Here is a 23,830-nt window from a genome sequence, read left to right as displayed (position 1 = left end):
TGTAGGCACGTGTTTCCTTAAAGGCGTACGATGACACTGTAGCATGAAACCTGTCGGTCACGACAGTTAATCATCATTACAAATGCCAATTAAAAGGCAAATGGGCCGCAGAGTAATTCAATCACACAATAACAGGGCCAGCATGCAAACAATCACACAGCTCACTTCCCAAAAGACGCGATGGCAATGTGAGCAATGCTCACCAGGTGCAGGTTAGGTGCCTGTGATCTGCTGACTCGACAGCTGTGTGTGACTCAGTGCAAAGCAGGAAGGTTTGACCAACTCCTTCACACAACGAAACCCATCCTAGTTCCAAATAGGCACCACAGATATGCAACGAGCAATCACGAACAAAGTGAAGGAAGGAAGTCGCTGCTAATTAGTTGCCACTAAAACTTTAGTTTCCTTTCTGTTGTCGTCATGCTTATATTGTGCTCTAATTGGTGGGAAAACACTTGTTCAGGTGTGAGCTAAATGTCAAATCAGATTAGGAAACACATTAAACTATTAACTACACACAAGACATTACTAATTGTGTGATATTTAAATTCTCCACTGGAAGCATACTCTCACAGGACACTACATTAGGTACAGTTGGTCAACTGACACGGTTACACTACTTCCGTATAAGAAATATTCAAAGAGCTCTTTGCTTGCTAAGTAAAATCGGTAAGTAGTACTACTGGGGTAGGAGTGGTGTATGCCAGGGCCACAGCATTCCTAAATTAATAAATTAGTTAATATTAAAACTTAACACTTTTTAAACAATAACATTTAATGACAAATGAGAAGAGCATAATTAAAATTGGAAAGCTCATCCAATGTTGTAATATTAACGATCACACTACTGATTTCACAATATTTTGATCCCCCGCAACCTCCAATGAAAAGAAAAATCAAATGACAATGCCATATTTGGAAACTTGGAAAAAGTGCCCGTTTCAACACAACACTTAATACATTTTAAATGTTTGACAATTTACCATTGATAAATTAATATGCTAATCCACATGTAAATATCAAACAGTAATTCTGTGGAAGAAGGGTTGATCCTCATTATAGTCAGGACAGCAAAGCATGGATAGTATTGCCTGCTATGTGCATGTCATAAATTTGTCAGCTTAGGATGGCAAAAATAAAAATAGAGCATGGTTTATGAACATAGACAGCTCCAAGGCCAAATGAGGATGAGTCCAAAAAAACAAAAAAGAATTTAGTATTGTGCCAAAATTACCACTTGAAAACAAGCCTTTCTCTTTGGGGGCTCCATATTCTCTGGCGCAAAGTCATAAGCAAACACTAAAATGGAAACAGATGTTGAGCGAATGAAAGCTGCTCCACTTTACTGGTATATGGATGATGTTTTCATCCATTCTCTTCTGCTTTGTCCTCCTCTATGGCCAAAAACAAGCTGTTGTGTGGGGAGGGGTGAAAAAAAATGAGTGAAAACATGGTATGAATGGAAAACTGTCCGTAAATAATCTGTGCCTCATCCGAACACGTGACAAAACTGCGGTAGCGGGATGAAAACCAAGTGATGACTTTACTAATCGGGCTAAAGGTCACCAAAGTCATGGATGAATGTGGCCATGACTGCACAGCATTCTGTGAAAAACATTACGATGACATTGAAGTTACAGGCTGGATAGTGTTCTCAACTTCACATCAGCGTCAACAATGGCATTAGCATTCATGAGAAGCAAATGACATTTACCGTATTTTTCGCACTAAATGGCGCACCTAAAAGCCTTCCATTTTCTTAACTCATTCACTCCCAGAGACGTTTTTAAACGTCTTTTCAGACTTGGTCAAGAATTGGCTGGTACTGAATGAGTTAAAAGCTCACAGTGCGCCTTAAAATCCGGTCCGCCTTGTGTATGGTCATTACGGTAATATTTCAACCCCAAAATGGCTCCTTACTCGAGGCATGCTTACAACGCATAGTTCAAACTTAAGGCGATCGGTTACGCAGTTGAACACGGAAAAAGAGCAGCGGCAAGAGAGTTCAACGTTAACGAGTCAATGTTATAACTTGCTGTTGGTTAAGTGAACTGTGTCGCTGCTTTAAGTTTTACTGACATCTGATCATTCTGTTGGCATTTCCTTAAGTGTAGCTTCATCTAGTGGATGCATTGTAGATTGCGTCTTATAATGCGGTGCGCCCAATGTAGGAAAAAAAAATACAAAATAGGCCATTCATTGAAGGTGCGCCTCATAATCCAGTGCGCCTTTTCGCGAGGAAAATACGGTACATGAAATGATGAGAGCGATCGAAAATACTATTGTTGTGAAAGCATTTTATTGAACCAAAAGAATAATTTGTAGCTAAAAAATTCCTCTAATCTGCACCCAGGCAATAACCTGCATCTCAATAACCTGCATCTGAACGTTAGTCACCTAACGCTTTCCACTTCCACCTGGCCTAGTGAGTGACAAATGAGTGTTGTTGACTGTTGTTAGCTCAAGTTAGGCATTCTCCGTTTAGAGTCCCTGGGGATCAGTTGTGGCCATTGCATCTTGTGTCGTGATAAGTGTATTATGCATTTATTTTAGCTTGGTTCAATCAAGCAACTAAAGGTGCACTGGCGATTGTGTCTATTCTTGACCAGTTGTAGAAGCATTACAATATGTTCTAACTAGTGGTAAGCTGATATTTACATTACCTTGTGTCAGCAATTGTAGATATGCTGTTGCGTAAGCCAGCTGTACTTTGCACAAGAAACACTGCAATTTGTCTTCTTCCTTTCTTAGTGTGACATGTTTCGAGACTTTGAACATTGGCAGTTTTTTTACACAGTCTTCCCTCCTGGCCTGGAACCATCGCACCAAAGTATTTCTGCAGAGGGGTGCGTGAGCCTGTATGTGGAAAAATTATGACTGCAATACCCTGAAGCCAAAATATGTTTTTTTTTGTTTTTTTAAGCAAATTGAATTGTTCATCTATCGTTTGCAGCACTTAAATTACCAGTAGTTGAATTATTTTTTTATTATTTTGAAAGAGAAACTTATGATGGCCACATTTTGAATCCAGTACAGATTAAAACCGTCCTGTTTCGATGTTAGGAACACAGCACAATGAACTAGTTTTCCGGGCAGCGTAGGACGATGTGGTTACGTGGCACAAGCAGAGATGCTCAGTTAGCGCCATACTTAGTGTTTTCATTGGATTGTTTTCTATGACTGCTCTCCCATTCATCCCACCAACATCATCATCAATTTGCTGGCGACACCTCCTTTCTAAGACTGACAACAATGCGTCAACCTGCAGGGAGGTGGTCAGGCATCTCAGGCAATGGTGTGAAATGAATCATCAGGACCCCAATAGCAGCAAAGATGAAGAAGGTGATGATTGACTTCAGGAAATCCAACCGCCCTCTATATCGATGGCGAGAAGGTGGAGAAGGTGGAGAGCCTCCAGTTCGTAGAGTCAACATCTCAGCAGATCTCACCTGGTACACCATCTATGTCAAGCCTTGCCCAACACCTGCTAATATACTTCCACCATGGAGAGCCTCCTGACCTACTGTTGCACAAGTTGCTGCGCAACAGATATATTGTGATGGACAGGAGGGAGTAGATGGTGAAAGCAGCAGCGTGGGTGACTGGATGTTCACTAACCAGCCTCAGAGACACCTCCGTTGGCAGAAAACAGCTTATACCTGCAGTTTTTATTGTTATTATGACTTTACCGCCACTGGTTTTCAAAATTTTTAATGTGTGTCCAAATTCAGGTTAGGTCGCATCAATAGGAAGTTACGGGACGCCGCCGTAAACCAAGGACCTCTGAATTCCAATTCCTATTAAATCCACACAAAAGAGAGTATGATTAATCCACATCCTGGAAAGGATTGTTCGTACTCAACTTTACATTCAAATGTATTTACAACTGCACTTTCATACAAGAACAATCGAGGAGATGTATCAAAGGTGTCAGTGGTTTCAGTGGTAAACAATTACGGGAATGACTTCATCACTGGTTATTCATGTTAGTCTTTGGTAAACAATAAAACCCAAGTCTTTGTTACAGCTGCAGCTGTTGTGAAAGCGCTATTTAAATAAACAAGTATTGTATACGCTGACATGGCTGCTCACCGAGTAGGTTTGAGAGATCAAATCAAACTTCACTTATGAGAAGATCAAATGGACTGCAATGATTCAGCATTTTACGTTCTACGTTCGTGTCAAAAAATTATGTAACCATTCTGTTTTGAAAAGGAAATTAAATAATTGTTTTATGACAAACTTGAAGCACAACAGTTCTTGACACTCCCCTAATTTAATACATACACACATACATATATATATATATAAAATCATCCCCCATTGCTAAAATGCTCAACAAATGAATCTTTAACATCTGTTCCTCATTTGGATGAGGAAAGCGGAAGTTGCAGTATCACAAAATGAGGAGGCCGGTTTCTCAGAAATCTGGGAAACGTAAGATGAGAGCAAATAAGCAAGTTTAGATCCAAAATCCCAGTTTGAACACACTTCACAGGTTTTACACACTGAAAGAAACTTTGGCTGTAGCCAAAGAACATAACCCCGCTTTCACAATCCAGATAGATAGATAGATAAATAGACAGACAGACAGACAGAATAACTCTTTGGGGCTGTGAAATGCAAAGATCACTCCCTGATCAAATAGGGTGACATCATACAGGATGGGTGATATAATGACATGAATGACACATTGTGAGACCCAAAGGTGGCATTAATATGCACAGTGTGATTACTGTTAATGTTTTCGTTGACTGGATAATTTACTGAGAGATCTTTTTCCACTCAGTGGAGTCTAACTTCCTCTGAGCAAAAGTAGCCACAAGCTAGTGTCCATTCTGGTATAATATGAGAACATCAGAAAGTCACACTGAATGATTAAGAGGTTTGTTAACACGGGGCTACTTACTCAGTTATTACTATACAATCTGCTTGGTCCTCTTTACATAATTGATCAACATTAAAGAGACTCACTTGCTCCTATGGCGATTGCAACATATTGCCCTGTGAGTTTGTTTTCCCTGCCTGCTTGGCTGGCTTCAGCTTTCTTGAGAGACCAAAAATAGCAAGGTGGCAGTCGTCAAGGACCATTCTTTTTAAAAGTGCTGAGCACAAAAATTGTACAATATTGTCAAACGCACATTGGGGGGGAGATGGGCTCACATTACGCACGCACCCAAACACATAATCGGTTGTCATCGCTCACCTGAACCGTGGGGAGTCCTTCAAACATTCCTCGAAATCCACAGTTATCTTCATTTTCCTCGTACTCGTGAACCTTAAACTCCCGATCGCCGTTTGATTGCGGACAGTAATCCACGGTGAGCCTTTGAGGCTAATTAGCTTGTTTTGCTAACGTTGGTGTGGCGCTACGCTGCGCTGTCCGACCAGCTGGATCCTGCCTCCTCCGTCCGTCAAGGCTCTGCTAGCCAGCTAGCCTCAAAAGACCAGCCGCTACGGTCTACAAGAGGCACAAATGTAACCATAAACGAGCGCAAGTGGAGAGCGACAAGGACGGAACCGAAAGTGACTATTTCGGACACGGCAGTCGGTCACGGGAGCGGAAAGTGTCGCTCTTAAAGCTCGCTCATGGAAGCCAGTGGGAGAGAGAGGCTTTTCTTCGACGCACATACTATGGACTCGTACGGAGATCGTCTATACACGTAAAGCGGGATGCGACGCAACCGACAGCCTCAGCTCGACAGTGCGTATGTTTTAATCCACAATACAAATAATCGAGACGCCATTCAACAAAATATCTTTTGAAAAATAACAGGTGAACAACATGCGAGGTTGAGTCACAAAGATTTCAATTTGGGTTTTTTTTAATTGGTGAACGGGGAAAAATAATTTACAAAAATGAGGAAAATGACAAAAACCAAGTTAACAGCCCTGTAATAGTAATCAAATCTTGCTGAAATGCCCCCGCTAATTATATATACGTGTGCGTGTGTGTGTGTACAGTATACGTATGCACGTGAGCGTGCACATTCCGAGTGAGTTGTGCTCTCCTTATTTGTAATCGTTACACCCAGTGACAGCCTTCCTGATCCGTTAGAATTACTCTTGATGATTCCCGGACAAGCAAGCGCCGACCTTGCGGTACGAATTGAATACGATTGAATCCATTAAAGGGATTGTCTCTATTAAAAATATTTTTATATAAAATCAAGCATTGAATGAAATCTGATTATTTGCACGGCATGGAAGTGAGTGCGAATTGCAGTTTCTAGAGCGAACGTTCATAATCCAAGCATGAACCCGGTCGTGACTTTTATCCTATTAGTTGCTCCGAGTACAGAGGAACAAATCCAATATGATGTTGAGCAGTGCCACCAACTGGCAGGTAGATAGATTACATGTGTCGGTGTTGGTTAATTCTATCAGTCATTGTACCGAGCCGTCAGATACTTTCCAATGTCACAACGATTTCCATGTCAAGTTCCATGCTTATTGCCACTTTGCACTCTCTGGTACCATTTCTTGAGGTAATAATGAAAGACACAAAGGCCAAAGAAAAAGCTAAATTGGATTTACTACTTTGTCTTTTCTGTCATTCTGTGTAACATTAGACATGCTATTATATGTCTAAATTAATTGTACAACTTTTGCGGCGTTGGACTTGAGTGATGAATAACATGGAAAGTGAAAACAAAATAATTAGCGTCCATAGTTTTGGGACCTACTCACGATAATAGGTTGGATCCTCATTGCAAAATAAGTAAAGTATATACTGTACAAGCAAATCAGTGGACAAAATTAGACAAAAAAATTAACATGATACATTTGTATCATGACTACATTTGATTCAACTAAAAAGTGAGCATGTCTACAAATAGAAATTCCGGGTATCTTTTTTTTCTGAGCCCAGTTTGTGCAAATGGTCGACGGATTAATTCATTGTGGCACAATAATGGAAAATGCTAAATTCAGAATGACAAGAACAAAGTGCAAGGGTGAGTCTGCAGAAGTCAAGATGTTCAGTACTGTATTTCCATAACACAATGTTCAGAATATCACCAGTCACAACAGGAATTTAATGGGTCAATGATAAAAATGAATGCAACAAGACACTGTCATGGCTCCGACATACTGTACTTAACTGTCAACCTTTCCCCCAATATTTGAAATGATAACTTTATATTCGGAACCCATAAGAAAGCCAACATTTATGAATTTATTCATCAGTAGCATCGTTTTTTTTCCTCCTGCTTGAACATTATTTATTAGCAAAGCACAAAATGAACTAGGCCATTCATTGCATGTTCCTCATTAGAATTTACATTTAAAATTTGTAAACTGAAGCTTAGACATTGTGGAAAGTCAAAATTATCAAAGCGTAGTGAACACAGCATTCATTCAGGATGACAAGAGAGCCTCGTGAAAGAAACACACAGCATTCCTCCAACATCTGACTTCCTATGCACATGCATTAGTTCACTGTTTGAGTGAGTGACTTAATACTGTTCCGTCCTTGAATATTAGATAAAGTTTTTACTCCACCCAAGAACAACAGGGAGCTGGAGCCTGAATCAGTCCCGTCTTTTACGTTCATCAGTTTGAAGTGCAGGGGAAGAAAAAAAAAAAACAATCCATGAAAAAGTGCTTCTTTAAAGAAAACCACGATTGTAAATCTTTCATTTTTGAGTTAAAAGGTCACTCGAGAGAAGAGAGATATTCTTAAAATTATAATTGAGGTTTGGTGCTTTGTCAAGAGCCAAAACTCAAGAGAGAAAAAAAATCAGGGTTGGTTAATTTGCTTTTATAAAAGTCTGTTTTCGACCGGTTGTCTGACACTGCAACATCCAGTGTCTAGCAGTGATGGGCATCAAATTAAAACTGTCAACAACATCGAAACAAACCAGAGCAGTGAGTTCCAGATTTGAAGTCCATCTGAACTGCAGCTGGTACAAGCACAGTCATTAGAGGGGATTATGCCGTGCCTGAGGGAAGTCCCATTCATTTTCCTCGAAGGCCTTCAAATCCTTTTACACTCATTCAGTATACTGTATTCAGTGCGCGCCAGTGCAGCGGAGAGGGCGATGGGGACCTCCAAGGGGCAAGGGAAGGACATTTCCACGAGGTTTGAGGTTCTATTGCACTTTTTGGAACAGTGGAGACTTCAAGGTTACTGGCTGTTCAGGGGAGTTCAATGGGTGAAGCGGGGTCTAGTGTTTGGCCTGACATTGAAAACACGCGGCGCAGCGACGTCGTCTGTCAGCATGGTGAGCCGACACACGTACTGGGGCGAGGAGAGACACCTCATCTACGAGTCCAGAGATTCGGCTAGCGAGAACAAAGACAAACATATACTGAGAGAAACTGCATCCAACAAGACACTAACAGCCAACAACGTATTTACATGACATACCAACATGGAGCTGTTGGTGATGGTAAGAAGACTAACTGTATACAAGAGGAGATTTATAGAAGGGGAAAATGTGGAGTAATGTCGGATTAACTGGTACAATGCAGATCCAAGTACCCAATTACGATTCAATGCCCGTATACAGTACACATCTATTTATGTGTACTTTTCAACTTAGTGTCACATATATAGATATGGCTGTGTTTCCACTGACTGAATGTATGAAACAACCTTTATAAGATGGGATAAGAAAACCTGTATTAGTCTCACAATGAACAAATTCTCAAATTGTAAACAAAGGGCATGAGGAGAACAGAGTTTCTTTACATGAGAAGCTCAACCGAAACTTTCACCCAACCCAAATATTTGATTACCTTCCTGGGGTGGGTCAACACTGATTTCCTCAGCCTCCTCCGTTTCATCCCTCATCTCCTCGTCTTCGTCCTCGTCGAGCTCGCTGGCGATGAGCTGCCGCGCCAGCTTGATGTTGAGGCCCTCATTGTAGTGCTTCTTCCTCATCATTTGAAAATGTTTCTTTTTAGCTGGAGAGGAATAAGGGGAAGCATCAATGTAAAAAGAAAAACCAATCGACACGTTCATCTGGTCATAATGAGCTATGATGACATGGAACAATAAGGTTACATTTTTCCAGAAAGGACCCCCCCCCCCCCGAGGAACTTATTTATCTCCATGGAGTGTCGAAGACGACAATGACTATGGAAAATGACAGCATTTTGAATATTTAATTTTCCTACATTATCGTCATCAGCAAAAATCCCATTTGATTCGAAAAATAAAAGTCAAGGTTGAATTGAGAAGACCTTTTCTTGGAGGATACTCTTTTTCCACAAACATATGTGCCTGGCACTGGTTAAATGGGTCAAAGACTCAAAGTTATATATTCATATATCCTAATTATGAAGTAGATTCCCTTTAAAATGATATAAAATGAATGAAAGTACCTCAATAATTGACAAAGTTACAGTAAATTGAATATTGCCAAGTTGAAATGCCTAATTTTATGAAAAAACGCATTGAAAGTTTTGGTTACATAGTGTACATCTTTCATAGGTCTATAGCAACCAGTATCTTAGCAAAAAGATCAACCCCAAACGTTCAGGAACTGTTGAAAGACCAGGAGAAAGTAAATTCCAATGGCGGGTAACGGCATTCTGAGATTTTAACCCTTAAAAAAATGATGAAGTTAAATCGCCCAAAACTGTTGATTCAGCCTTAACCAAAAGCAACTTTGAAAATCCCATTGAGCTGACAATTCATCTCCTCGGGCACGATCAGCCAAGTTTGGTCATTTTATTGTTGCTACTTACCCCCACCCCCCCCCCTTTTTTTTTTGTTGTTAAATGTCAAATGTATTCAATGTTTACTGATATTTTATCATGGATAGTATAATCTCAAATGCATTTGGCCACATAAAATGAAAATGTTGTGATGGTTCAACACAATTTTTAAGCAACACAGTCCAGGGTGAAACCTGCCTCTCGCCCAGAGTCAGAAACACATGTCAGGACAAGCCGATATTAAAAAATTAATGGATGGATTATTAGTAGGACTCATTTACCCTTGAGAGAGAATCCATTTTAGCCTAAAATATGGCAGAGAGCATTCACAAAAATGTCAATGAATTGCTGAATTCTGCCTGAGCAACAGAATAAACATTTGACCATCCCAGTGACAACAATTATATCCAATGATGAGGTTGAGGTCGAGCAGATGTCTTGGCTCACCTTGTTCCTCGGGGGATAACTCCTCTTCTTCTTCTTCACTACTTTCCTCTTCCTCCTCCTCCTCTTCTTCCTCTTTCATAAATCGAGGTTCTGAGCCTTCTGCTGCTTTTAGCCTTGACAAAAAGAGGAGAAGGTTCTTTAGACATTCTATCACACCTCAACTGCAAATATCTGGTTAACTTTCAAACAGGCCATATTCGGAGTGAGAGCAGATGGGGAGAAAGAGGAGGATGAGATTAGGGGGAGGAGAGCGTGGGCACGGGGGGAGAGAAGAAGCAGCAAGCGTGTGAGCATGTACTCGAGCATGAAGCAAAAATAATAGATTTACCATTGCCATCTCTAACACACAGCAGCAGCCCAGGACAAAATGAATCACAGTTTATGGCTGAGCGGATGGTTGACAATGGCCGTGGGGGAAGAGCCCATTTACTGTCCTACTACTCTCCAACCAGATTGGCCTGATTCAGCCTGTCAGTTTAAAATCTGATCTTTACGCAAGATGTGGACAAAGACAAGTCGATAAAAATGTACTTTGAGATAAGGTGCATCAATTTAAAAAAAAAGGGGGGGGGGGGGGAAACATTTGTTGGATGAGTTAGTGGACATGGTAATCAGTAACTGCAGGAGGAAAAGGGCAGCTGATATGGAGAGGCTTCAACAGGAAACAGCAAAAGGAGGCTAATTGAGTTGCTAGCCGGGAGCTAACCACCGTCCTCACTAAAGCTTGTCTTATTCCGACATCAATGCACTTCCATTAGATGGCAGAAAACAAACATCTCCCTCCCAACACACAAGCGACCAAAGCTCAAAAAGTATGGATTGCTCATGCTACCAACATACTTGCAGAGATCAGTGAGCATCCAAAAGATTTTTATACCAACTTTTTACATTTGGCAAACGATAAAATCTGAATTTCAGGCTAAGAAGATGAATGCAGCATGCTGTCAATCTGTATTGCATTTAAGTTAGGAAGCCACACAAGTTCAACAAGCATTCAGTTTCTGTCAACCAAACATTGTCACCTCCAAAAACTCAAATCTTACTTTGACGTCAAGTCATCCACTGGGAGTGCACTCCGACCTTCTGCGTCACTCAAGGCTCCCTCATCCTCGTCATCTCCAACCATCCTAAAAAGTACAAAAGATGAAAGTCATGTGACCTTTGCCTCATCATTCTGAGGCACTCCATTATGAACCCCATTTCTAAACCTTTATGCACTGGAATTGATGAGGGCTGTGAACAGGTGACAAGTATCCAGTCCACATTTTTCAGTGAAAATATTTTTGTGATAAAAAGGCGGACCTGTTATAAGGTGTGCTGGGCTCGTCTATCTTCATCAGGCCGTAATCTTTGTCTGCTGGATGGTATGTGGCCAGGATATTCATCTCATCCCACTTCTGGGTTTTCTTTCTGCATATAAAAAAAAGGCCAGCGCAAAAGCAATGAGAGGTAAATCAAAGATGAGTGCATTGTGACCACGACACACCGCAACCAACCGACATCCTCAGTCCCAAAAGATCTGTCCAAGAAAGAACGTGAACACATTTTAACTGGGGCTCAGCATGTCCCAGTTTTCACTTTTGACTGCATCCTTTTGGGAACACTTGAGAACAAATGCGTGAAAAATATCATGAGCATCCATTTCTTAATCAGTCCAAGAAATACACAAACATTACAAATACGATTATTGGGAACTAAGGAGGCCGATAACTGATGTTTGGAGATGACATTAGTTTGCAGTAAAAGGGAAAACATCACTGTCAAAATGAAAAAAATAAAAATAAAAATACCTCAGCCTTAACTTCGTTTAAATCCCTTTAACAAGTGTATTAAACAGCTTTTGAGGTGTGAAGCTTGTTTTAAAAAAAAACTTGAATTGACAGACTTTTTTAAAATTCAAACAACAATAGCAGGGAACTGTCCAGCTCAGTCAGCAGCATGTTTTAAACAAATAAAGCAATCTCTATACTTTGACAATAAACAAAGTCTTCCAAAATTTCAGTACAACTGAAACGCTCTGATGCAGCATCAAAATAACCGATTTTTGAATCACTCTCTCGGGACGTTAAAAAGCGCTGATGCCGATATGCTTCAAAATGCCAAATATCAGTGCTCATAATCAGCCTTGCCAATAATTGGTCTCTCTCTCCTTAAAGTGTTTTGTGATGGTATTTCAGCAGCGAAGCAAGTCAGTTCATTTCTGCTCTGTCATATATAACATGCCTAACCAATAGAGGAAAGACCACTGACCGCAGCTACAAATAAATAGAGGATCATATGCTGATGACTTTACCTAGCCGGAGCTGGTCTACAGCTGGCAACATTTTGCTTGGAGATTACTCATTAAATAGAGTGAGTCATGAGAGAGAGCTGAGCAGCGAGATCAGGTGACAGAATCGAAGGGCAGTGAGGAAAGGTGCTCCCCTACCGACTTCTGTGAAGCGAACCCAATAGCAACAGCAGTGGGCATTAGTTTACTCCGAAGATAGCAGCTGGTTCAAACATCCTGCACAGGAAAGCTCACAAGAATCAAGTGGCAGATATGGTTTTCGCTAGGGATGGTCATAAAACAGATTTCTTGATTCAGTGTAACCTCTGACGACGAAGCAATTTTTTTTCATATGGACAGAGCAATGTCAGACATGTCCTGTGCTAATTAGGTCTGTTTCAGGACTCGTTCAAAGTCATCAGAGTCATTTGAGCGTTTTTTCGGGTTGTTTGCCATGTGGTGTGTGCAGTGGAATATGAGAAATGATTGGCAGAGCGGTAATATTTGCAAGCCATCCATTTATTGCACTCTTTGGGTGGGACAACTTGGGGATTTGCTTCCTTGTTTAAACTGTACACAGGAAGGCTGTATTGTTTGAATGGGGACAGCTGACGGGATGATGGGTGGCTTACCCAGGAAATCCTTTGGTTGTAAATGAGAAGAGTAAAGGGGTTTGCTCCACGACAGACACATAAGCAGGGAGAAGTGTTTAAGCTGTTGGAAAACTCAATGAGCATATAAGGCGGTCATTGTTGAGGCAGCCCTGGGAAAGTTCATATTGGATATTGTGTCCTTCATAAGAGCTCAGGCTCAGTTCAGATTGTGGTTCAAGAAAATTTACTGTACTCCGAGTGTATGTTTCCATCATTTAAATGGGAAAACTGCCTCTGAAAATATTTGGTTCAAACCATGGTGCTCTCAGTGTTTGGTGCTGGGCTCCACTCCAGGAGCCTCTTCTAGATGTTTTTCCCTTTACCTCTTCACTCCCTTACAGAGGCTATTTTGGGATCAAAACAGAAAAAGCTTGATTCACTAATAGCTGTCATCTCTGGCCTAATTTTACAGAGTGCTGCTCTGACATTACGAGCTCACGTCTCAAGCTGCTGTCTCGGTTAGCAAAGGGACAATGCTGGATAGTCACTAATTACAAAATGACTGATGGAACGATAAGACCAGTGTGGCAATTGTGCAAGCCTCCTACAAGATTTGATAAATAAGTGTTTACTTGCTCCAATGCGAGAGCTACACGAAATTAATCTACCCCTAAAATTGTGCTGTTTTGAGAATTTTACAACAGGCCTCTCCACCTGTCCATCCATCAACAAAGATTTTTTTTTAATAACCAATAGTCACATAATTTAAAATCCAAGGCAGAGTAGACATCTTTATTCCTAGTTTGTATTTTTGGCAGAGGAATGATAGAAGTCTAAAGAAGAAAAAAGATGGAAATAAGCAATGTTAAGCATCGTTTTCGTTCATACTGCCGGCTTCCAAGAGGTCTCAAATAGAGCTGGTATTGACCAACTTTTTGTGACTTCCCCATCAAATACAATGCATGGACAGAAGTCATAACACGCTCATTTCCGAACCAATTTTTTATTTAGTTTACTTTTTTTTTTGTTTTTTTGTGAACGCCAAACCTGTGCTATCGATGCATGCTTGATATTTTGGTTTTTGTGCTACCCATGAACATGCAAACACATTTGCCCTTCTAGTTTTAATATCACCATGGGCACTACTGACGTGTCGTATCTACCAATTGTTCATATCAATACTAATGACAGTCAAGCCGCTTGGTTCACAGAATGCATTGCATGGTGCAATACATTGAAAATTTATGTTTATAAGGATGTGAATCGTTTTTAACAGATCAGTTCGATTAATGTGTGTCTTATTTATCACATGTAAATACAGACGGCAAGGTGACCACCTCACAGTGCAGAGGTGCAGGGTTCGATTCTGGCTCTGACCTTCCTCTGTATTGCGTTTTGATTGATACTGTCAAGAGAGATGTTCACATTTAGCCATATGTTCATCAGTGTTGTTGTAATTTAAAATAATGTATGGTTGCACCACTTTGTCCATTCGACATGTGTAAATTAGGAACACTTTTTGTGAGGTGGCAAAACAGGGACGTTAAATTATGTATTCTGTGTCCATTAGTAACTCTGTTACTAAGAAAAGTGAGATGGGTGTAACATGACACAGTATTTCAAACAGTAGGTCAAGTCAATAAGACAATATGGGGAATCAAAATACATCAAATAGTGGGCCGTAAATGTGACATCTGACACGTTTGGTCTCAATATGAACTTCGATTGATAGCCCATTGATTGTGTGTATTTCTCATTTATTTAACAGGTGGAATGTGGAACGATGTCTTACATGTCTTAGGAATCGTCAGAAATAAAGGCTCGCGAAGAATAAATATAACACACGTAGAAGACTAACAGAGGATAACTGAGCATTTGGAAACGAGCGCATCCATTTCAAACAAACCATGCGAACACGAAATTACTCAATGTTGCGACTTTCACTGTCGTAAAGTTACGCTAGTCTGCGCTAACAAGCGTGCTGTTGTTAAGCTAGCTGTCATTAATGTAACGCATTCATACACACATCCGACAGGAGGCGGCAGGGAACACTCACTGCTGGTCTTCATCGGAAAGTCCGGGAGTTTGTTCGGGTTTGTCTCCCAGAAAGTCGCCAGGCGCAGGTTTAACGCTGGCTGCGTTATTCTTGTTTTTTAGGATGCCTTTTATCGGCCGTGGAGCTGCCATTCCTTCTCCCACGCTGGCTGTCAAAGCAGGCTGCTCGCGCAGGTGTTGATCCCCGACTGCTTTTCCCAACTCGATTTCTTCCTTTCAATATTCAAAGAGAGAATCAAACATCCTCGCTTTGATACCTCAACGGTCTTCGGGTACTTTCAGGGAAAACCTGGATAGGAGCCACAGAGTGACAACACATTACTGCTCTGTCGATTCAAGACTGACGCGGTCACAGTGTTGGGAGCGGGTGTACGCCAGACATCCTCTCGCGATAGTTTGAAAACGAGATTACCGCGTGACATTTGCTGCCCTCGGACAAAACTGTGTTGCACTTTATCTATATACGGTGTTGTTTTTCATTTATGAAAGCAAACACTAGCCACGTGTTTTTAAAATAAATCAGTAGACATCTGAAATGCTTATCCTCACAAAAGTTGCTAGTGTGCTGGGGTCTAACCCAGGTGTCTTCAGGCAGCAGGTGGGGTACACCCTTAACTAGTTGCCAGGTAATCTCAGAATTTTTAAAAAAAAAATCACAAGTCTTACTCTTCGAACATGGTAAACCGGAAAATAAATATGTTTGTTTTCTATCTGCTCTGGGCATTTTCAAGTGAGAATTTTGTGAATAAAATTTAAGGAAGAACTACATAAATACATACATACCTAAATAAACATACATTTATTTTTTTCAAATCAATAAGATCGGTAGTCAATGTATCTGTAATATGATTTTCATATAGCCATTGGGTAAGGGAGAGAAGGCAGAAGAGCAAATTTAAGTACAGTGTAATACCATTATTATTTATTATTTACATGTATTTAGTTTGACAAGGAAATACTGAATTACAAATATGAATCTGTTGTTTCAACCATTCATTCCGATTCATACATTACAGATATCTGGGATATTATTTTCATAATGACTCACGCCTTACTGTATATCTCAAAAAGCTAAGTTAAAGGGAATGGCTTACTGTGGCAAAGTCTGAGGTAATTCTCATTTTCCACTCCAAAACATTTCTTAATTGTGTGGTTCAGGCAAGTGGGGAAGCAGATGGATTATCCACTGTACCTAGGATATAGCTGATTGACAGTAGAATTAATGTGTGCTCTGATTGTGCTTCCTGGCGAGTGTTCGAGCAATGCTTAGCTGCTTCGACCAAGGATTCTCTGTGAAGGCACTATTTGCATTTCAATTATTTATTACTCCAGCACTAGGCAAGCCATTTTTGGGGGGTCTTTAATGTAGCAGTATGCTTGTGATCAGCCTTCTCACCTCAAGCTTATTTTGTTCTTTTATCTCAAAATATTCTTGAATTTATTTAATGGAATCAAAATGAGATGTTCGGTAATTTCAGAGTCTAAAATTTTAAATGAAGTTAGCATGCTCTCGACATGTCCACACAAACATGAGTTTTGATTCTGTGGATTCCTCCCATATCCCATTGAAGCATTGTCTAAAACAGTGCCTCAAACGGCTTTAAGAAGCTTGTGGAGATGCAATATTGTAGCTAACCATTCGGGAATTATGTTATATATACTTTCAGTGTGGCAGAAAGGTTAGCACATCCGCCTCGCAGTGCAGAGGTGCCAGGTTCGATTCTGGCCCCGGTCTTTCTGTGTAGAATTTGCATCTTCTCCCCATGCCTGTGTGGATTTTTTCTGGGTACTGCGGTTTTCTCCCACATTCCAAAAACATGCATGGCAGGTTAATGGAACACTCTAAATTGTCCGTAGGTGTGACTGTGGCCTGCGATTGGCTGGCAACCAGGTCAGGGTGTCCCCCACCTACTGCCCGAAGACAGCTGGAATAGCACGCTCGTGACTCTCGTGAGGATAAATGGATGGAAAAATAGATGGATAGATATTTTCAGTGTGCAACATAAAGCACTGAATGAGAAAAATGACTACATTTTTGCATAACAATGGTGAGATGGTTGACCACACTGCAACATAAGCAGTTTCCTAATTGGCAATGATTAGAGAATGTGGTTGCGACAATCTTAATTTCTTTTTTGTCACACTTGGTGTATTGAACTGACCCACTGACAGAATATTTAGGACATACCTAATTAAGATCATAGGTACAGATGGTGATTGCCAGCCAGTCCGAGAGATTACAGGTGTGCCACTGGAAATGATCCAGTTGTCCAATTTCACTTTAATGGTCCAAAAATGATTTCTTTACCACAGATCTTATCACAGATCTGTGAGTAACGTTTAGTGGCAGACAGACAGAACAATCAAATGTTTATTTTCCACAAGATGGATGAAGGTACATTGCAAACCCAAGTATCCACTTTTTTTGTGACAATTAATTAATTAATTAATTATAATAATAAATCAGAATTAAGTTGATAAATGGAGAAAGGTACTGCAATATCCATTATGAATACAAGAGAAAATTGACACAAGAGTGCCAGGGTGTGTATGTATAAAATCCCGATACAAACCAAAAGTTGTAAAAATATCACGGTTAAGGGTAAAGCATGAGCCTTAATGGAGACTTCTTTCTTCTTACTTTCTTTCTTTTCTGATTGATATAAAAATGATCTATTTATATATAAACACATAACACGGGGTAGGACTAGATACGTTTTTCACTTCCTCCTACTCCCTTGAACATAATTGTGTTGAATGATGACTGATTCTCTTTCCTTTTTACTATTTTACTTACCTTACTTTCTGTCAAATTATTACTGTATATGTTTTATGTTCAATGAACAAACGAAACGAAACAATTTAGTTTGGTGGTATGCCTTGAGATTTTATATTATATTTATAATACATTTAAAATATGTACCTTGCATTTATTAAGGTTGGGAAACACCGCTAAGATTTACAATAGTTGAAAGAAACCTGGCCACTGTCAAGCCTTATATACTATTGTATTTTCTCTGGCATTTCAGCCTCTGAGATGCAAAGGCGTGTTGAAGAAGCGGTGGGAGGTTGGTGATGTGCCAGCGAATGCTTGCTATGGAATGTGTTTTCTGCTAAGAGGTGGGAGTGAGCAGTGGCTGGCGCACAGACGACTGGGTCATTCAGTGGTGTCACTCATCATACAATATTTGCCCATAATCTGACTGTATTTTGGCTTTATATTTTTTACATTCAAAGAGGAGTGAGTTTGCATGCTTTTCCACTTGCCTGCGTGGGTTTTCTGCGGGTACTGCGGTTTACTTCCACATTCCAAAAACATGCATGGCAGGCTCATGGAACATTCTAAAATTGTCTTTTGGTGTGATGGACGTGCGAATGGTTGTTCATCTATGTGTGTCCTGTGATTGGCTGGCAACCAGTTCAGAGTGTATCCCGCCTACTGTCCAAAGACAGCTGGGGTTAGGCCCTGGCATGCCCGCGACCCTCGTGAGGGTAAGCGGATTAGAAAATAAATGGATGGATGGATAGAGAAGTGTCTACAATTTTCTCCCAAATCACTTTTTGTCAGATTTGTTAAAACTGTCAGTCTCACGTGATATAGTACATTGGTGAAATGATCTGTTTTGAAAAAAAAATCATCCTTCTATGGCTCCATATTGTACATCTTGATTTTAAAGAAATCACTGTGCCTGTGGAAAAACTAACAATCAGAAAGAGAAGGTCTGACTGATTAGGTGTCAGTCATTTGCAGAACGCTGGCGGGCACACTCATGGTGAGCACATCACTGTGGCCTCAAGCTGATCTTTTAACTTGGGCTTCCAGAACTTCCAGAAAGAGTAAGGATTGATTTGGTAGTGATTTATGTAACTTCTTTGAAAGAACACATGTTACCAAAATAAAAAATAAAAAATGTAATGGAATTTTTAATTTTATTTCAAGTGTGAAATTATAAAGCCATGTAAATCTTGTATAGCTATATAGCTGCTGCTACAACAAGGAATCTAGCAGCCGGAGTAGAACGAAGCACTATGTCAAATTCAAAAGATAATTAGAGTTGTATTGTTTGCACAGAGTGGCTAATGGTAACCAATGTAACCAACATAACAAGTCTCTAATCAGTCTCTGTTTGATTATACCTCCTTGGCGTTTATGCAGTTATGTCGGTTAGCAGCCTCTACTGGTAAAAAAGTTGATGTAACAGTTTATAGACGATAACTTCCACAGCGTTCTGACCTACTTACTATTATAAACTATAATTTTTTTGGCTAAAGGTGGAGATTTGATAACATTGTGTGAGTGATAGTGATGCCAGCCTTGTACAATAAAATATGGTGTTTCAAGATGAGTGGTTTCTCACCTGAAACAACATAAATTGGAGATTACTGTGTGTGTGTGTGTGTGTGTGTGTGTGTGTGTGTGTGTGTGTGTGTGTGTGTGTGTGTGTGTGTGTGTGTGTGTGTGTGTGTGTGTGTGTGTGTGTGTGTGTGTGTGGCAAGGTTACCAGTGATAAAAACTCTGGTACATTCATATAAACTACCATAAAAAAACAACAACAAAAACAAAACTCTTTGGTGTAAACATGTAGAATCACTACAGTGACTTTTTATGCCACAAATACTGTAGATTGAGGGCACAAAAGGAACCTCTAATTCCTTTCTGTGTCATTGACTGAAAGTGGAACGATTGCCCGTTACTTTACTGCATCAGAGTTGCCTCACTTCTGCTTAAGTCTGAATACCTTTTCGAGGCCTTTTATGGTGCTGCCGCTCCTCATGCCCACGTCATTCAGAGCCCAACAATCTTGGAGTGCTGCACCACCACAGCTCAGTTCCAGGTATTGGTACTTGTCTTTGGAAAAGACTCCTAACAGAAGTGATCATAAAAATTATTTCTCACCATAAAAGAAATCATATACTGTACGGTGCTTTTGGAATTGTATCACAGCTTTAGCAATAGAAACATGAATACACACACACACACACACACACACACACACACATAGGCAGGTGCAAACAAATATATGTACAGTATTTGTAGCGCCATGATTTACTATTCAGTATCCTTGAGTCCCTCAGAAGTAAGTAAATCTAAGTCCAAACTAATATTATGATTAAAATATAGAATACATTCATGTGCAGGTATATTATCATGACATTATGCCTGATTTCCCAACCATTGTGTCATAGGGCATTTGTGTGTTGTGACTCATGACCTATCTTTCAAGTGCATCGCAGGAAATGATCAGTTTTCACCAAATTAGTCCAAATATTGCTATTATTTTGACAAATAAGAGGACTGATGATGCCATGTTGTTTGCAAGTGACGAGTGATGCACAAAACTGATGGTGGTTTACTGAGAGATTTTTCTCATGCAAAATATGTCTTGGCCCAATAAAGGTTGAAAAATTCTGAGTGCAATTTCAATCCAAAGGATAGCACAAATGTAATTTTGTAACGCAGTGGCAGGCTATGCCATTGGTATCACAGTCTTCAGTGGGGATTTACCCTAACCCACAACGAGCATATTTTTATTATAGAAACCATCAATTCTATGTAAAATAATTTTACATAGAATTGATGATCGGTTAAAAAAGTAAAATAAATAAATTATTTATCGAGTGGCTTTCAATGTTATTAAAATAACATTGAATATAAAAATAATATTGAATGTTATAAAAATAACATTCAATGTTATTTAAAATAACATTGAAAGCCACGGAATGGAAATAATATGACGTAAAAAATACAGAGAATAATTTTGTTTACATATTTATGAAAATAAAATAACATAAATTAAGTTTATGTTATTCTCTGAATGTTTAGGCCAGCAGAGAAGGCCTTGCTGGCCCTGAGGGTCCGCCACTCGTAAAATGCAATATAACAGTATACAATCGTTCATCATGTACATCATCTGGAGCAGTTCAAAATGACTATTTTAAGTCATAAGATTACAAAACATACGTTTGAAGACGTAATACAGTATATGTAATGTATAATTATAAATAAAAATTATATTGTTTTGCTAGTTGAACTTGGTTGGAACAAGTTTACTATGACCAACCATTCATAGGACGGGAGTTGCTTGTTATTTTGAGCCCGCAGGCTGGCCCTATGAAGCGAATTTGAAATCATTTCATTCCATGAAACAGTCCCATTGTTAATATAGTTTAATACATGGGCCAAGACAACTGATTCTGAAGGCCCAGAAGATTAGATTGACATGATAGTACAAAAACACTGAAATCTTGTTATTTTTATTTTCTAAAGTCTTATTCTTAAAATTTATATTGGAAGCCGTGTCGAGAAATGTTAAGAAATAAAGATAAAAGACTATTTGGGATGCGTTAATACAATTTCAACCGATAAACCTGTAAATCAGCGTGCAAATGTTGCTTAATGTTTCTGTGATATTGTTGAGGACAAGAAAGAAAGGCTTGGCAGCCCTGGGGGACGTACACGGAGCTCAGAGTTGTTTTGGAGCCGTCACGTGTGAAGTGTTTTCGTCTGCAATCATTTCCGGAAAGAAACATGATTGACAGTTACTTTACCCAATCAGAGGCCAGACGTCTGAGTACGCGTGTGGCGGAAGTTTGTATGCTCACATGAATCACCAACATAGGGGACCGGAGCGGATTAGCCTTGTCCCAAGCGTTCGAACGGCATGACGAGCATCCACGATCGATGTCGTTGCTCTCACTCCTTCACATGACTTGCATGTCCCTGCGTGGAGCTTCAATTAGATAAGAAAAAGCACCGCGGAGAAATCGAGGTAAATGCCTGCTAACGCGCATTAGCACGTTCCTAGCTCCTGGTATTATCTGGTTTACATTGCTTGTCATTCCTCATTTTACAGATGTGTAATCGTTTTGCTCGTGGGCCTCTGAGATTTGTTTGTCATCATTTTCACCTCATAATATTTAAGGTTATGATTTGGTCTGTTTGTATGTTTTGTCATCTTCAACAAATCAGTTTGATCATTTCAAGTCACTTGATTTTTAGTCATCTGCTCGCAGCAATCATGTGCACCGTAGCTTTCGCTTCCCTTTTATTTTACTTTGAAATAGGTGTGCAGTGTCTGTCTATCTGTCTATCAATCTATCTTGTTGTTATGTCACCAAATCACTAACATTCATTCTTTAATGACAGTGAGGATGGTGCCTGCACATTGCTTTCTGCATGACTTGTTTGCAATAATATAGTCTGTCTGGTAGTTTAGATATCGTGTCCTGCTATAATCGATTTGAAATAGTTGGGCATCGTTGTGATGATGGATTATCATAGAGCTGTGCCACAAGGCCTCAGCATAAAATGTCAGTTAGTTCCCCGCCTCCATATGAATTTAGTTTTCAATTTTTATGATTTTCTTAGAATAACAAAATGATAATGACATTCTTTAAAACAAGTCAGAATGGCATTCTTTAAAACAAGTTATGTTAATGACAAGCATGCATTGAAAATCCAATGATCAAACAATTCAAATTATTTTTTCCCCTTTACAGTTATGAAATTGTTTTGTCACATGCATGTAAGTAACCATGTATGCATCCCAAACACACTAAAATTTGAACTCACTCATTCCTAATTTCCCAATTGCATGGCTTGTCAGATTCATGTGCCTGTTGTGGAAGAGTGATGCTGCACCCAATTCAGCTCTCTCATGCTTTTTTTCTCACATAGAATTCAGGTGTGGCCAAAGTGGCCTCAACAAAATATTATATTATTAAAAGGGGCAGGTGAGCATTACAGGAGGAATATTTAATGGAAACAAGTTTTTATTTCTGTGTCATTTGTGATTTTTTTTTATGCTGTATGGATTTTATTTCTCAAAAACCATCTGTTGAAAGTTTTTCAAGTTATTATTCACATAAATATTATAATTAATTAAACAGAATGGGGGCATTTATAGAATAAGGATGGAATGTTTTTTATGAACATTAGGTAACAAAGCCTCACTTTCCTTGAATGTGGTATACAGTTGAACTTCAGTGCTTGGTCAGTAGCCACAGAGCGCACTGGGTGGAGTTGCTGTGGTTTATTAACATGATCTAAAATTAACCATGTGCCGTGCCTGTGGAGTGTGACACACTCGGCCAAGGGCATTGCTTGCTCTTGGTACCGTATACTTACATGCATTTGTAATTGTCGAAACTTTAAAAGCGCTATGACAAGGAAGCACACCCTCATGTTAGGAAAGAGTGGCAGGTGGCTTCTTGCACAACCGTGAATTTAACTGGTTTATAACGTCTTAAGTACAGTGATCATGCCACTGTCACAAATCATGAATCACCCTATGACCCCTGCTAACAAAAGAAATCGCTTATGTCGAATGTATATAAGCCACTGCTCACCTCGGCCACTTCTAATACGGCATGTTGAACGCAAGTATGGCTTTGCTATGCGTTACTGTGGTGTCCAGGGTGTTGAGAGGAGGCAGGCGGCTTCTTGCGCACAAGTGGAATCGGCAGCCCAGAGTGAAAAATGTGAGCACCCTTAACGACAGTAAAATGATTATACATTATTATTATTCTTATTAAAAGTGTGGATTGTATTTTTACTCCTGGAGGAGACACAAATAATCTTTTGCAATTACTCCTTCATTGTTATTCATAACACATCTGAAATATTATAGCAGCAATTTGTAGTTACCCATCCATCCATTTTCTTATCCGCTTATCCTCACGAGTGTCATGAGAATGTTGGAGCCTATCCTAGAAGTCTTCGGGCAGTAGGCAAGGTACACCCTGAACTGATTGCCAGCCAATCGCAGGGCACATAAACAACCATTCACGCTCACAATCA

The 23,830-nt window shown here is 39.8% G+C and overlaps 2 protein-coding genes across 5 annotated transcripts in view; both read right to left on the bottom strand.

Moving 5' to 3' along the window:
- The window catches only part of LOC147202221 (arf-GAP with coiled-coil, ANK repeat and PH domain-containing protein 2-like), a 34,869-nt gene extending 29,521 nt beyond the window's left edge, over positions 1 to 5,348 (bottom strand). For all 4 annotated transcript variants that reach the window (XR_015101442.1, XM_086116332.1, XM_086116334.1 and 1 more), the window contains exon 1: positions 5,207 to 5,348. Coding sequence is in view for 3 of the 4 variants with exons in the window: in XM_086116332.1 (XP_085972458.1) it covers positions 5,207 to 5,259 (53 nt within the window). In the remaining variant the exon portion in view is untranslated. The remainder of the gene's footprint in view (positions 1 to 5,206) is intronic.
- Positions 5,349 to 6,971: 1,623 nt separating this feature from the next.
- Positions 6,972 to 15,412, bottom strand: ppp1r2 (protein phosphatase 1, regulatory (inhibitor) subunit 2). The gene is made up of 6 exons (XM_086116492.1): positions 15,032 to 15,412; positions 11,416 to 11,523; positions 11,157 to 11,240; positions 10,114 to 10,226; positions 8,743 to 8,910; positions 6,972 to 8,286 (listed from the first exon to the last, which is right to left on the bottom strand). Exons 1-6 carry the CDS (start codon positions 15,160 to 15,162, stop codon positions 8,267 to 8,269), a joined length of 624 nt encoding a protein of 207 aa, XP_085972618.1. The 5' UTR covers positions 15,163 to 15,412; the 3' UTR covers positions 6,972 to 8,266.
- Positions 15,413 to 23,830: the final 8,418 nt, after the last annotated feature.

Source organism: Hippocampus guttulatus, chromosome 7, assembly GCF_054856545.1.
Source record: "Hippocampus guttulatus isolate MCC_2025c chromosome 7, RoL_Hgut_1.0, whole genome shotgun sequence".
Taxonomy (NCBI): Eukaryota; Metazoa; Chordata; class Actinopteri; order Syngnathiformes; family Syngnathidae; genus Hippocampus; species Hippocampus guttulatus.
This window is presented reverse-complemented; position numbering and strand designations above follow the sequence as displayed.

Excerpts from the sequence above, each read along its gene's own strand:
- ppp1r2 (XM_086116492.1), bottom strand. The coding sequence starts at position 15,162 with ATGGCAGCTCCACGGCCGATAAAAGGCATCCTAAAAAACAAGAATAAC. Across the intron at positions 11,524-15,031 it reads CTTTCCGATGAAGACCAGCA|AAAGAAAACCCAGAAGTGGG; the intron begins GTGAGTGTTCCC and ends TTTTATATGCAG. Across the intron at positions 11,241-11,415 it reads CCCAGCACACCTTATAACAG|GATGGTTGGAGATGACGAGG; the intron begins GTCCGCCTTTTT and ends TGTACTTTTTAG.